The sequence below is a fragment of the Trifolium pratense genome, linkage group LG1 (assembly GCF_020283565.1).
Source record: "Trifolium pratense cultivar HEN17-A07 linkage group LG1, ARS_RC_1.1, whole genome shotgun sequence".
Lineage (NCBI taxonomy): Eukaryota > Viridiplantae > Streptophyta > Magnoliopsida > Fabales > Fabaceae > Trifolium > Trifolium pratense.
In genome coordinates, this window is record NC_060059.1 from 20,630,916 (window position 1) to 20,647,541 (window position 16,626).

The 16,626-nt window shown below is 36.2% G+C and overlaps 1 protein-coding gene across 1 annotated transcript; it reads right to left on the minus strand.

Moving 5' to 3' along the window:
• Positions 1 to 1,160: 1,160 nt before the first annotated feature.
• LOC123889969 lies at positions 1,161 to 4,691 on the minus strand. Its single transcript, XM_045939506.1, has 3 exons — positions 3,965 to 4,691; positions 2,014 to 3,721; positions 1,161 to 1,887 (listed from the first exon to the last, which is right to left on the minus strand). Exons 1-3 carry the CDS (start codon positions 4,689 to 4,691, stop codon positions 1,161 to 1,163), a joined length of 3,162 nt encoding a protein of 1,053 aa, XP_045795462.1.
• Between the last annotated feature and the right edge of the window lie 11,935 nt (positions 4,692 to 16,626).

A 16,626-nucleotide genomic window follows, 5' to 3' on the forward strand; every position in this document is an offset into this window, starting at 1 on the left:
CCACTATTTCTGAAAAGATCATACCAGAGCCTAGTCAAGATCAACCAGAGCATCCTACATCTGCAGAGACTGATAACAAGACTTCTCCTTTCAAGGAATGGAACGAGGCTGCAACAGTCGAAGTCGATGCTAATGAGACTTCCTCAGAAGAAGATTTTGTCTCTGAAGCCATGAAGGAAGCAGAAGCTGGTGGATCAGAATTGTTGCCTGAAACTTCGACATCGAAACTGTCAGCCAGCCTAGGGCTTGCTGAAGAAGAATTCATTTCCTTGCAAATCCATGATCCTGAGGCTGCTTTGAAACTTCTGATTTCTAAAACAACTACTGATCCCGTAAGTTCGAGTGGACCCAGTAATTCAACTGCTTCAGACTCAGAAATCAATTCTTATGTTCGACAAGACTCTCTGATTTCAAAGCTATATACTGATTTCATCAATGGAGACATCTTGGCATCAGTTGAGGAGCACCCTGCTAATGCTTTTAAGCATAAATCCTTTTTGAACAAGTTGCACAATCCTCAAACTGATCTCGAAACCTTGGGGAAAGTCATCCAGCTCGAATCGATTTTGGACCAATTTGCTACTACGGTGCAAAGCCTAAAACGCAACTCTCAGAAACTTGTTGGTCAGCAGGCTGCTTATGATGCATTATGCGAGAAGGCCATGGCTGCTCAATCGAAAGTTGACCAAATGAAGGCACAAGTTCAGCAACCAGGCCTTGGGATTCAAGAATGTACCAACAATATTTCTACGTGGGAGGCAGAGATAGAGTCTCTTCGAGCCGAGATTGCTGATCGAGAGAAAAAGATTCTCGAAGAGAAAGCAAAGCGTACAAAGATTGAAGAAGCTGTTGCTGCTACCACTCAAGAATCTATCCGCGAAGCAGCAAAGGAAGGTATTTCTCACTTCAGTGCTGCCACTGTGATCAAAGAAGAGATTAAGTCTCTCGAAGATGCAATCAAGATCCAGACTGTCGAAGTTGGCCTTATTAAGGACCATTATGCTGATTTCAAATCCAAGTGTTTGTCTTAGATTTTCTTTTGATGTTTTTAAATTCTCGAACAATTATCTGGTTTTATTTCTATTTGGTTTGTACCTTTGACAATTGCCTTTTATGGCACTTTTACTTCGTTTATGCCATTTCAATTTCATTTCGAATATTTATTCTGTGCTAATATTAACTTCTAAAAGCGTTGGTTTATATTTTTTCAAATACTTACCATTTATATTCAATGTTCGCTTTTCTGAAGTCAATTCTTCTATTTCATATGCACCATTCGAAAATACTTGTATTATTTTAAAAGGTCCTTCCCAATTTGGAGACCATTTGCCTAACATTCTATCTTTTTTGTCCATAGGCAAAATAACTTTCCAAACTAAATTCCCCACTTCAAAGGTTTTTGATTTAACCTTCTTATTATAGGCCTTTGCTACTCTTTCTTTTTGTCTACTTAAAGTATCAAGCGCTCTTAGCCTTTCTTCGTCTAAATCAACCAATTCATCAAACATCATACTCCAATAGTGATCAGTTGGTATCTCCATTTGCCTTTGAATTCTGATAGATTGCAAATAAATTTCCACTGGTAACACGGCATCATGACCATATGTTAATCGAAATGGAGTAGAATTTGTTGATTCTTTAGGGGAATTTCTACATGCCCATAAGACTTGATTTAAAGTCTTGTTCCAATTTCTTGGCTTTTGAGCAATATGTTTTCTGATTAATCCAATAATAATTTTATTGGCAGCTTCTACTTGACCATTTGCTTGTGCATAATAAGGTGTCGAAGTCAAAAGTTTAAACCCTGTTTGCCTGGCGAATTCTTGCATCTTTCGACCAGTAAACACTGAACCTTGATCAGTTGTGATGGTTTCAGGAATTCCAAACCTATAAATAATGTGGTTTTGGATAAAGCTTATAACTTCTTCTTGGTCAACATTGGGCAGGGGTATAGCTTCGATCCATTTGGTAAAATAATCAACACCAACTATTATGTATTTTTGATTTTTTGACGATGTTGGTTTTATTTCACCAATTAAATCCAATGCCCAACCTCTAAATGGCCAAGGTTTTATTATCGAATGTAATTCACTTGCAGGTACATGTTGGATTCCTGCATGTTTTTGACATTCTTGACAACCTTTAGCAAAATCTATGCAATCTTTTAACATAGATGGCCAGTACATGCCTTGTCGAATTAAAAGCCATTTCATCTTATGGCCGGATTGGTGAGAACCGCAAGCCCCACTATGAACATCAGATATTGCTATGTAGGCCTCATTCTCACTAAGGCATTTCAACAGTACTCCTTCGAGGGTCTTTTTAAACAATTCATTACCAATGATCACATAATTTGATGCCCTATATTTGATCTTTCGAGGAGCACTCCCGATTGGATTTTCCAAATATTCTACAATTGGTTTTCTCCAATCACCATCTACTAAATTGTCAATGACAAAAATTTGGAATTCGTCATAATTCATTTCTTTGTCAGTGCTATTTATGTCATTTGGTGACATCTCTGCCCCCACAAGTTTTGGCATTGACAATTCCAATTGCATTGGCTCATTAGAAATCAATTTTTCTTTGATTTCTATTAATTGTTCTAGCTTTTCTTTGGACACTTTGTATCCTGAAGCAATCTGGGCTAGGTCATTTGCTTCTTGATTTTCTATTCGAGGAACATGTTCTATGTCAATCGAATCGAAACGTTTTAGTAACGCATTTGCTATGACAAAATAACGAATCAAATGCTCTTTGATACATTTGTATTCTTTTGTCAGTTGTTTCAAAACTAGTTCTGAATCACCTTTTATTTTAATGTCTTTTGCCCCCAGGCTTAATAATATTTCTAATCCTGCTATCAAAGCCTCATATTCAGCTTCATTGTTCGAACAAATACCATTAATCCTGTATTTGAACTTAGTAGGAATTTTTTGTGGGGAAATTAGCAAAATACTTATTCCAGTACCATGTTGATGTTTAGACCCATCAAAATACAAAATCCATGGTTCTAGAGCAATGTAATTTTGAGGTGATTCGATTGCTGAATGATCAACAATAAAGTCAGCCACTATTTGGCCTTTAATTACTTTCAAAGGTTTGTATGAAAGTGAATATTCAGAAAGAGCCAAGGCCCATCGCCCAATTCGACTATGTAAAATTGGTTTTAGCAACATATGTTTAACAACATCATAATGAGAATAAACATAAACATCAATAGGCTTTATATAATGCTTCAATTTCATACAACAAAAGTATAAACAAAGACAAAGCTTTTCAATACTACTATATCTAGTTTCAACATCATTAAGGACTCTACTTAGATAATAAATGGCCTTTTCTTCGCCATTTTCGTCCTCTTGGGCTAACATACTACCTAATGTGGTATCAGATGCTGAAATATACAACTTCATAAACTTATTTCTAATTGGTGGCATCAGAGTTGGAGGATTAGACAAGTATCTTTTGATTGCATCGAATGCTTCTTGCTGATCCTGCCCCCAAGTAAAAATATCCTCTTTCTTGAGTCGAAGCAATGGTGAAAAAGCTTGAGCTTTACCACTTAGATTCGAAATGAATCTTCTCAGAAAGTTGATCTTTCCTAACAAGGATTGAAGTTGCTTCTTGTTTGTTGGAGGGTTAGTCTCCAAAATCGCTTTTGTCTTGTTTTGGTTTATCTCAATGCCTTTTTTATGCACTACAAACCCAAGGAAATCTCCTGCATGTACACAAAAAGCACATTTCAATGGATTCATTTTCAATCCATATTTCCTCATTCTTTCGAATGACTTTTTTAAACAAACCAGATGATCATTTTGTGATGATGATTTAACAATAATATCATCAATATATACTTGCATAAAAGTATCTATAAAATCATGGAAAATTGAGTTCATTGCTCTTTGGTATGTGGCTCCAGCATTTTTCAATCCAAATGGCATTACGACCCATTCATAGGTACCCAAAGCCCCTGGGCATCGAAAAGCTGTTTTTGCCACATCTTCCTCAGCGATAAAAATTTGGTTATATCCAGAATACCCATCTAACATGCTAAGATATTCGAAACCTGCTGCTGAATCTATTAACATTTCTGCTACAGGCATCGAATATTCATCTTTAGGGGTAGCATTATTTAAGTCCCTAAAATCTATACATATTCTAAGAGAACCATTTTTCTTAATGACAGGAACTATATTTGCTAACCATTCGACATACCTGGCAGTCCGGATGAACTTGCTTCTCAGCAGCCTTTCAATTTCCTCCTTGATCTTAGATAGGATTTCTGGTGCAAATCTTCTTGGTGATTGTTTAACTGGTTTCTTGTCTGGTCGAATGGGTAATCTATGTTCGACCAAATTTCTGTCTAGACCTGGCATTTCATTGTAATCCCAAGCAAAACAATCTTTGAACTCTTTAAGGAGTTCGACCAGTTTATCACGCAAGTCCTTTGGGATATTGGCACTTATGTACGTTGGCCTTTTGATAGAGCCATCTCCAATATCTATTTCTTCCAAAGGATCTTGGGCCTGCATCTTTTGATTGGAACTGGAAGGATCTTTCTCAAATCCTAATGGTTCTTCATCATAGATGCAGTCCAATTTTTGAGTCATTGGCAATAATTTGCCATTTTCACAGTTGTTGGCTTCGACAGCCATATTTTCTTGCAGCATTGTGGCTTCTAAAGCCATCTTTATCTTGTTTTCGGCCATATAAGCCGAAATCTTGGCCCAAGCATTGGGCTTAGTCATCGTAGTATTCTTCAAGGTCCCACCCAGTTGGGCGGACTTTGCCTTCATCCACATGTGGACCTTCATCTATCTCTTCTCTCTCCCAAATGAATCCATGAGTTGGATCCAATTTGACAGAATGGTAAACATTATCAGCAGGGGCATAGGCATATCCCTGTTCAGTACATGGCGATATGTTCGCCAATTTTTTATCAAATGAATGCTTAGTTATGTGGTGTGTCTCAGCCCTAAAATAACTTTGATCGGCTTCTATATTCTCTACCACACCATCATCTCTCCAAATACTTACCCTCTGATGGAGAGTCGAAGGTACTGCCCCAACGCCATGTATCCACTCTCTTCCCAGAAGCAGATTATAATTGGCCTTCGATGCTACAACCAAAAACAGAGTTGGCCTAACAGTGCTGCCAACTGCCACATCGACTTGAATTGCCCCCAGCGAGAAACCAGTCTCACCTTCGTAATTCGAAAGAACGATGTTGTGAGGGTGCAAGTCAGTAGAAAATTTACCAATCTTGGTAATCATAAATTCTGGCATTAGGTTTACTGCTGCTCCTCCATCAATCAACACTTTGTTGACCCCCACATTGTTTACTTTGGCCTGAATAAAGAGGGGTTTCAAATGATTCTTCATTCCCTCAGTTGGCCTCTCAAAATTGGCCATCTGTTCCTCTAAACAGCCATTATTCATTACATAATAACACATTGGCTTGTGCAAAGCCAATTCAGACTCATCGAACTCATCCTCCCCTTCAGTCACTTCTGACCACACGTCATATTCAGCAGGGAGGATCGAAACTACGTTCACCAGCACATCAAACTCGGGATCTGAATCAAGGAGATCCTCATCTTCCATGTTCTCTCCTTCAAACTCATCTTCAACCTTTCGAACATCCTCTGGTTGAGTCAATCTTTCTTTCAGAGGCCTTCTAGTCGCTTCGACAACCTGTTTTCCTTTGTTGTCTTCAGTCTTTTGAGCCTCTTGAAGGGAGAGCCTTTGTTGGCGCTGATGCCTACGCCATTGTGTGCGGGTCATGGGATTCTTTCCCTTGTAATTGTTTCTGTAAGCATACTTCTTCGAATCAACAGAATGACTCGAACTTCCCTTGTCAACAGAATTTCTGACAAAGTTTGATGCATGACCATGAACCCATTTGTTCATTGGTGATTTGCTGGATGGCACAAAAGTATTTGGGTTGCCCAACCTTTGATGTATTGGTTTAGCATGCGCCATGTTCTGTTTTTTCATTGGCCTTGAGTTTGGCCAATTCTCTTTGTTTCTTCTGAATGGTATAAACTTGTTAAGGCCCTCAGTAGCCTTCTTGTCGAATACAGCACTGCACCTTGGGCAAAGCATCACCTCAGACTTGTTAAGTTTACACCTTTGTAGAAAATCAATCAGTTCCTCTTCAGCCCCAGGATATACTACTTTCATTTTTTCATAGTACTCATTCTCTGGAATAGAAACTAATTGAGCGCCTCCTGATAAGTCCATGGCATCGATCATCAAGCATTCGACCGGTTCCACATAAGAGGCATCCGATATTTGTAGTGGATCTTCGTCAATTTTCATATGTTGTCTGGGTTTCTCTCCAAACTTCAGCCTTCCATCTTTCAAAGCCTTTTGAACCAGATCCCTGAAAAGAACACATTGTGAGGTTTTATGACCCAAAAAATTATGAAATTTGCAAAAACCTCTTTTCTTTTGCTGTTCAAGGGGAGGCACTTTCAATCCCTTTGGAACAACAATTTGGCCATCAGTAACCAACAAATCAAATATTTCATCACATTTAGTTATATCAAACGAATAAGTTTTAGCGACAAATTTATCATTCTTGGGTTCGACAGGATTTTTTCCATTCGAAGGTTTTAGTAATTTGCAGACATAAGGGGGACCAGGTTTTAATTCGGCCACATTAATTTCATTATCCTCTATGTCTCCATAGTTTATTACATATTCCTCATCATCATCATCTATAGTTTCAACATAAGCAATCTTTTCCCTTTTTTGAAACTTCGATGATCTGGCCTTCTCAGCCTTAAGGCGTTCGACCTGTCTTACCCTATCTGCTAATTGTGCCATGTCTCTTAGATGTTGTGTATCTAATTTCTTTCGAATTGAATAATCTAGGCCTCCAGCAGCCATTTCGACTAACTCGTGTTCAGGCACTTGAGTAAAGCATCTAGCCTTAAGTAGCCTAAATCGATTCAAATAGTCATCTATGGACTCTGGTGTCTTTCTCCTGACACTGGCCAATTCCTTCAAACTAATCTTAGATTGGCCCATATAAAACTGTTCATGGAAAGCCCTCTCCAATTGAGTCCAATGCTGAATCGAACGGGGGGGAAGAGTTGATCGCTGTCGTTTCGCGATCAAAATAAATTTTAATTAAGAAAAGTAGTAACAAGGTAGTTAACCTTGGTCGTCTCACAAGGACCTCTAATTTAATAATTAGTAAAAATAAGAACAATGAATAACACAATTAAATATGGGGTTTTGGGTTTGTTTAGATCGAAAGAGTATTAGAAATTCAATTGATAAAAAGACGATCAATCCATTGGTTTTAGGAAAACTTCGTTATGATTCTATCCTCGGTTCACATAAAATATTGTTTATATATTCATGCCTTGGTTGGTTTATAAGACCGATTATACAAGCGATAAACAGTTTATACGAATTCATTCGATTAAGCAAAGAATGTGTTCAACTAACCATGAGTAGTGAACAAGCGTCACTTAGAACACGGTTTGTATCATGACAGATTTCGACCAACCCTTTTTTGCTAAGCGCGAAAAAAACCTATATCAATTCCTATTCGAACTAGTCATACAAGCGATGAATCAATCCGAAAAGTCTCACAATATATAACTCAAAATAGAGATTAAGCATCACTATATTCGAGTTTCATAAATAAATAAAGAGCATGAATTGATAAGAGAAGACAATAAATAAATAAACTGAATTACTATTAAGAATTGAACCTCAAGAAGTCATGAACGATGTTCCCGTATACCAATGGATCAACCTAGGGTTGCTAGTTCTCCATGAGAATGTAGCAGCCTTTCTTTTCTATTTTTTTGCGTGAAATCAGAATTCCCCTGAAACCCTAGCTGTGTTTTTGCTTAAGTACTCAGAGAAAATTGGGCTTAAAAAGCTACGGGTCGAAAAACATAAGTTTGACCCGAAATTACATTATTTTCATAAAGTCTGGAACATAAACGTAAATATTTGACACACTTGCGCTCCGAACTGGGTTTTGGCCTCAACATGAAAGTTGTAGCTCTTTCTCTTGTCTTTCCAACGCATATTCGCACACCTCAATCCAATACTCGTAGCTCAAGTTATGACCTGCAGACTGAGAAGGATCAATATGTCATTAAATACGAAAATTGGTCAAATAAATTCATTAAGGCTCAATTATGACCCAAAACTTAGAAACATAATAAAAACTCGATATTATTGTAGAAAGATTACTAATATGCTAAATTATAATACTAGAAAATATGTGCCAAAATGCACTGATCAAATTCCCCCACACTTATTCTTTTGCTCTCCTGAGCAAAACTCTAGAACAAAGCATGCTACAATCATCACAAGCAATCAACAAATTCTAGGATTCAAGCTTCCAACCGTGGACTGTATTTCAAAGATTGACATAACTCTTGTATATCAGCTGTCAACGATAACCCTGCGTGTGTGTGTGTGTACTGCCTATTACTTTTCAACCAGAGTCATGACATGATCCTTCTCGAAAATACACAGTCATGATACTAAGCTACCTTTTCTTTCCTACAACTCAGAGTTTGAGTTTAGATTTCAGCTTGAGGGGAAGCTATTCTTTTCTTGTTCTCACAGGCTTTTTGACTTTTATACGCAAGGATACTACTTAAGTTCATTTTAGTTATGCTTTAGGTGCTACTCTACCTTTTCACCTGACGGGATCTCACTTGTAATGAGTCCAACCTGTTACTCCGAATAGAGCACCCTACACAGCATTTGTTCCTCCAGTTTCGGGCACAGGAACTCAACATATTCATTATTGTTCCTCCAGTTTCGGGTACAGGAACTTATTCTATAATTAATTTTTTTAATTTTTTTTTATTGTGTAGTATCCCATCATTTAATCTAGCCATGATCCTACAATCAAGTAATCCAGCTTTCCCTCAAACTTAGTCCTAATCATACCTCTTTATCATATTCTATACTCAGACAACTTAGGATAATGACTGTGTATTTTAAAGATTTATCAAGCCACTACTAAGTTTGCATGTTTTTCAGCAGTTGTGCATTAAGGTGCAAAGATTATCATATCCAACATGAAAACAAGAATTTCCAAAAAAAATATCACCAATCCTACAACTATACTACTCTAGCCCTAGAACATGTGACTACTCATAACAATTGCAAGCATGCCAGAACTGTTTTTATTCTATTTTTGTTTTTTTATTAAATAACTAAATGTAAAATGTCCCCCCCACACTTAAATCAGACATTGTCCGCAATGTAACAATAAGCATAAAGTGATAAAAGGAAGGAACACACCCGAGGGATCAAGGTCGAATTGTAGTTGTAGCTTCCATGTCTGGTGGTTTTGGTGGAGGCCTTTCCGTACTACGAATGCACGAGACAAGAAAAAACAAATAGCAAGTGAACTTGGATATCAACAAAAAATCTGGTGGCTTAGGAGGAATAGCCAGCACATATGGTAAACTTGCACTAACAAAAACATGAATATCAGAAAATCCACATTTAGCTTGTGAGTCAGATAAATTGGGTGGAAGAGATGCACAAATGATGAAGGATGGATGCTTGTTGTGCGGCTTAATAAGAGGTTCCACCAACAATCTTTTTGCTATAGACAATGGTTGCTTCCGACTAAAATCCACACTTTTTGTGTTAACTTCAAGAGTTATTGAATTTGTTGGGATTTCTGCACAACTGGTTGCCGGAATCAAAATGTCTTCACCTAAAATAGCTGCATTGATCTCATGACAAATATTACAAACACCACATTCACAAGCAAAAATTTCAAAAGATTTATCTACTTCAAGAGAAGTATATAATTCATCCAAATCAAAATTTTGTGGTGTAATATTCTCTTTCATGCATTCACTTGAGTTTGTGTTATTTATTTTATGTTCATCAACAGAAACAAGTATTGTTTCAATGGGCTCACCTGGAGTTTCATCAACACTTGTATCACATTGCATTACCTCTAAGAGTGCAGCAGGTTGTACATCATCATGCAACATCTTCTTCTCTTGAATTAGATGGGCATTGGAGACTATTTGCTCAACTTGGACTGCTAAACTTTGAAGAGAGGATTGCATCCATTCATCCATTTGCTTTATCAATTCTTCCAAACTAGGTTGTGGCTCAACCACCAATGAATCAATTTGCTGAAACTGTGGATGTGACCAAATAGGCTGCTCAGCAGGATATGAATTTTGTTCTTGATAGTATTGTCCTTGAAAATTGCCTACAAATTGCGTCTCACCACAAAAAGTATCTAAAAATATAGGACAATCATCACTAATATGAAAACTCGAAGAACAAATATTACACATCACAGTTGGAAAATAATTTTGATAGCAAAATTGTTGTTTTCTTGCATCCAAGCAATTTATGATATAAGCCAACTGATCCGATGAATCTCCCATTTTTTTTATTGGTTTTTTTTTTTTTTGTCTAAATAAAATGAAGAGAAAAATAAAAAAACGAATCAAAAAAATCTAAAAAAAAATTTAAAAATAACACCTAAAATTTCTAAAAATCAAACAAATCTAAATATAATTTTTTGGGATTTTTTTTAAATGTATGGAAAATTCAAAAAAAATAAAAAGTGATCTAAACGAAGGAATTTCGCAATTTCATCCTCAATTTTCGTATCAAAGATACGAAAGTTTTGTTCCTTGATTTTTTTCGGATTTGTGGACCAAATTTCGGATCAATCTGAGATATCAACCGAAAATTAATTATTTTTCAGCTTCACAGCAAAATTCAACGTCAGAACCTGAAACACAATCAAAAACTCACAAAACAAAAAGTGTTAGTAACGTTAGTTAGTTCTAAATTTTACTTATCCTAATCAGAGATCCCCGGCAACGGCGCCAATTTAATCGCTGTCGTTTAGCGATCAAAATAAATTTTAATTAAGAAAAGTAGTAACAAGGTAGTTAACCTTGGTCGTCTCACAAGGACCTCTAATTTAATAATTAGTAAAAATAAGAACAATGAATAACACAATTAAATATGGGGTTTTGGGTTTGTTTAGATCGAAAGAGTATTAGAAATTCAATTGATAAAAAGACGATCAATCCATTGGTTTTAGGAAAACTTCGTTATGATTCTATCCTCGGTTCACATAAAATATTGTTTATATATTCATGCCTTGGTTGGTTTATAAGACCGATTATACAAGCGATAAACAGTTTATACGAATTCATTCGATTAAGCAAAGAATGTGTTCAACTAACCATGAGTAGTGAACAAGCGTCACTTAGAACACGGTTTGTATCATGACAGATTTCGACCAACCCTTTTTTGCTAAGCGCGAAAAAAACCTATATCAATTCCTATTCGAACTAGTCATACAAGCGATGAATCAATCCGAAAAGTCTCACAATATATAACTCAAAATAGAGATTAAGCATCACTATATTCGAGTTTCATAAATAAATAAAGAGCATGAATTGATAAGAGAAGACAATAAATAAATAAACTGAATTACTATTAAGAATTGAACCTCAAGAAGTCATGAACGATGTTCCCGTATACCAATGGATCAACCTAGGGTTGCTAGTTCTCCATGAGAATGTAGCAGCCTTTCTTTTCTATTTTTTTGCGTGAAATCAGAATTCCCCTGAAACCCTAGCTGTGTTTTTGCTTAAGTACTCAGAGAAAATTGGGCTTAAAAAGCTACGGGTCGAAAAACATAAGTTTGACCCGAAATTACATTATTTTCATAAAGTCTGGAACATAAACGTAAATATTTGACACACTTGCGCTCCGAACTGGGTTTTAGCCTCAACATGAAAGTTGTAGCTCTTTCTCTTGTCTTTCCAACGCATATTCGCACACCTCAATCCAATACTCGTAGCTCAAGTTATGACCTGCAGACTGAGAAGGATCAATATGTCATTAAATACGAAAATTGGTCAAATAAATTCATTAAGGCTCAATTATGACCCAAAACTTAGAAACATAATAAAAACTCGATATTATTGTAGAAAGATTACTAATATGCTAAATTATAATACTAGAAAATATGTGCCAAAATGCACTGATCAAGAGTTGTGAACCAAGTGAAAGCATTTTTTGTAAGGGAATTTGGGAAATATTTCAACTTTAAATTTTCGTTATCTGCCAAATTTCCTGCTTCGGCAAAAAATCTTGCCACATGTTCCACTGTTGACTCAGTTGTGTCCCCAGCAAACTTCGTGAATTTGGGGATCTTCCATCCCCTTGGCAATTCAGTTTGTAACACGTATTCAGATAATGGGGAAATGAAGTTAGGCCTATGTAGGCCAACATTAAAACCGTTTTGAGTTAAAATAGTTTCGACTAAATTTGCCAAGTTATCTTGTTGCGCAAAATTATTTCTTTGCACATTTCTAATTACTTCGTCAGCATTCTGATTTCGATTAACCAAAATTACTTCAGGCTCTGGCACATGGTGCACTACTGGAGCCGGTGGTTCCTCTTGTACCACTTGTGGTACTTGATCGTTTGGAACTTCATTGTTCACACGAAACCCTTGGTTCTGAACCTGTGTTTGGTTTCGAATGGGCTGAAGGTTTTGGTTAGGCATTGTAGGAGTACCAAAGAAATCTGCAATCCGCCCCATCTGATGGGCTAGCAACTGATAATTATTATTTGTATTGTTGATTAAAGGGTTCAAAATAGTCCCCAATTGTGAAGTCAGAGTATTAACCATTTCATGATTACTCTCGTCCATTTGTTGTCGAAAGGACATCATAGTTACATTGGTTAAATTTTGTAAGGCGATGTCTCTGGTCCTATTTCCCACAACAGAGGCTGCTGGGGAAGGCATGGTACTCCTGTCAGGATTTGGATTAGAATTATGTAAGCCTGCCATTAAAGAGTCTGGCATTCCTAACCCTGATTGGTTCAACAAACACGATCGAATGGGGCTCCTTACATCTTCAGCACTAGGCTGACTGCCCCCCATACCATGTGATATTAACGAGGATATCGACCCAGATACAGTCGAACTTGTTGAGGGCATTGTTACCCCTATATTCCCAAAACTGACTGCAGGAACGCTCGAAGCAGATGTTCCTGAGCCTTGGGCTATGACAGTAGCGTTACTAATTGACGCTTGTGTTGGCTGTCCTTCAGGATTTAGGACATTGTTGCTATTGTTTTGATTGTTATTTGGTGGTCTAACCATTTTTGATCTAGATTTAACACTAGTTGAATTTGGTAAAGATTTACCACTTCTCAAATGCATACAAAATCAAAACACAAAACTGTAAACACTAACTGTCTTAGTATTTGTAAAAGGATTTTTAGAAAATAAACTTCTTTTAACAATGTAAATTGCACAAAACAACCCGTCCCACTGGGCGTGCCAATTTGTTTACACTGATTTTTGGTAAACAACCGCTAGTTTAAATTAATTACTTGAGAGATCAACTAGTAAATCTCGGGACAATTGTTCATGCATTTTGTTAAAGGAAACTTGGAAGTTTATCTTTAAAGACATCCCTATTTTATAAAAGAACAATATGTTTAATTTCTGAAACATATGTTAAATGTAATTAAAGCAAGTTCACTCGAACGAGGGAACTAATGAAAAGCAGAATTCGTAAATACTTTAAAAAGTAAAGACTTATGAAAAGTAAATTTGCATTTAGAATGTAAAAGTTACAAAGAAAATGTAAAGGTTCACCGATTCATACATCTTTCTCGAGTAACTCGTTTCTCGCCTTAACATGGATACTTTGAGTGTTTGAGATTTTGTGTAAATGAATTGTGACCCCTACTTCGACTATACATACTTCTATTTATAGAAAACTAAGCAACGTCTACCCTAACGTTAAACTACTACACTTCAGCCACGCGTCCTTTTGCATTTGAAATGAACCAAGGCCTTTAAACCGTTGTAACCGTCGAAGTCGAATCACACTTAAATGATAAAGAATGCTCTAAGTCCACAATTCCTGACTACTTCGATTTATTGACTTCTATCGAAAGATTCTTCAGTCTCGAGCTATGAAGCTTTTCCATTAGAATTCTCTTGTTCTTGAAGACATTACCCTTAACCTTCATTTAAACGATAAGAGAAAGAATCTCTCTTGTTTTTGAAGACATTAAAAACTAAGGCTACTTAAAGCCATTTCAACAGGTTTTTATAGCAATAAATGTCTTTGGAACTGGAGATTATAACATATTTTACCTTGAGCTAAAATATGGGATAACAACCCTTAAGGTGAAATTTCTAGCCATTGGGCTAATAGACAAAAAAAAAAGTTAAGTATTGCGGTTTGATTTTGTTCGGTTTTTTGAAATAAAAACCGCAAACCAAGCTGCGCGGTTTAGAAGCAAAATGATTCGTGCGGCTCAAACTAAATGAGGTCTTTTGCGGTTTGCAGTTTTACTGTTTGATTGGTTCGGATATGAACACCCCTACTAGTATTGTTAATAGGTGTTTACCCATGTAATGTGTCCGAATTTTGGTTTATTACAACTGCAATTCTTTTGTTTTTTTTTTTTTTTTGGATTATCCCTTTGTAGTGTAAATATTATGTCCTATGCCTCGTCATTAAATACGTGGACTTAAGATTCGGTCATTTTACTTTATGTAATGTTAGCGAATTTTGGTTTATCCCACGTCATTATTTATGTAAAATTTTAAGTCAACATATTTCATGAAAATAGATAAAAGAGAGAATAAATTAAAATTCGTCCACATTTCAGGGGCAAACACATGTTTTTCTTTGTTTATTTATTTGAATAAACTATCAAATTTTATTTATTTATTTTGCATATGTTTTTAAATACGTCATTGACTTAAGATATTTTAAAAATATCTATGATTCTGATAAATTTTATTCATATTGATCTTGATATTGAGTTCAAATGATTAACAAGTTTTTCCTAAAATGAATCATTTGAGAAAACACAAGTTTCATTCTTGTGTTAAGTAATTTTTATTATAAAAAAAAAAAAAAGAAGTGTGTTAAGTAAGCCTATGTTTCATCCCATGAGAATATTGTTAAGTGTAAGAGGAGTGTCCATGCACGTGCAACCGTGCGTGCTGTTGTTGGGTTGCGGGTAGCGTGAACATGGGCCTTTTGACCGGCCGGCCTATGCTTGCTCAATAAGTCAATACAGTACCACACTATTACCATAGTAGCATCTTCCCCAGCACAATCTATATTTAATATTCTATCCTCATTCCCCTCGTTTATCTATTTCATTGTTTTTTCAGTTTCATTTTATTTTCTTGATTTTGTTTTTCATATATTTTTTCCTTATTTAACTGCAGAAAATGCTACTAACGGGAATTCTCTTGCATTGGGCCTAAATTGATCAAAATTTAAATTTTAGAGACTATAACTCATTACTTATCTAAATCATAAAAAAAAAATGAGTTTGGCTAAAACAAAATGCATTTGGAAAACTCTTTCCCTTAGGAAGTTGCTAAGGCGGTGACGAAAGTTGAGATGAATGTTGTGTGTAGAGAGTATGAAGAGAAATCAATTATTTCACTTAGAATTTTTTTTAACGGCTAAATTTTATTAATAATGTAACTGAGCGCAAGATGAGCACAGTTCGTAAAATCACCTCGTACAAAAAACTCTTCACAAAGGAAGAATTTCAACAACACCAATGGTAAGTCCTAAAAAATCTCTTAAAATCACAAATCCGAACAAATAAATCCAAAACTAACAACAAAAAAGCGGCGTAAAGGGCTAAAGTCGCAATTGCGAAATTTTTTGGAGAGTTATCAATGCTTTAGTGATTAATCAGGACCAACCGCATAGCAACATCAAAACACCAGAGGAAGGAAGTTCCTCATAGCAACATCAATCACCAAACATCCAACCACAGGACATCGAGGCAGAGGCCGCCTGAAGCTGGTACGAAAATTGACCAAGAGGAGTTGAAAATCAACACAAGTGACATTCAAAGGGAAGTTAATGGCGTGGGGACTGTTTGGAATCCTCATCAAGGGCTGAGTTTAATTACTTGGTTATTTTAAGCATTTTCATCAATTAAGACAAATAAAATTCAGCCATTTAAAGCCTTTCCAAGATGGTTACAAAAGAAGCATAAATGGGACACTCAAGGCCTTAAATAGGCGTGTGACTAATCATGGAAAAGGAGTATCATGAGCTGATTGCATTAAGTCATTTTATTTCTAGTTAATTGCATTTTTATTACTAGTTTTATTGTGTTTAATTAGGCCTTACTGTTTTTTCGGCTATATATGCATGTAATTTGATCATTTGCGATTATTCAATAAACAAGAACATTTCAGTCCAATTAGAAATTGTGTCTACAATTTTCGCCTGATTATTTGCAAGCGTCGCCTTGAAAATAGTCCGATTAGCTCAATTGGTGTTGAGTGCTAATCTCGTGTTAGGCTATTGGTGTAGTTTAACATTGCTTATTTCCTTGTTGTTTTCGCTAAAACCCAACAAACAAACACCTAAAACACTTAATAGAATTCGACTAATAAGGGTGGTACCTAGTACCTTCGTTATTGGTTGTTTGCTTCCGTTACCACACCCTGATTCGTATCATTAGTGGCATCAGAGCACGGTTCTGATTCCGTGTTACGTGACAACAATGGATTTCAACAGTGATGATTTCATGGACAAATTGCGTGAAGCCTTAAGGAAC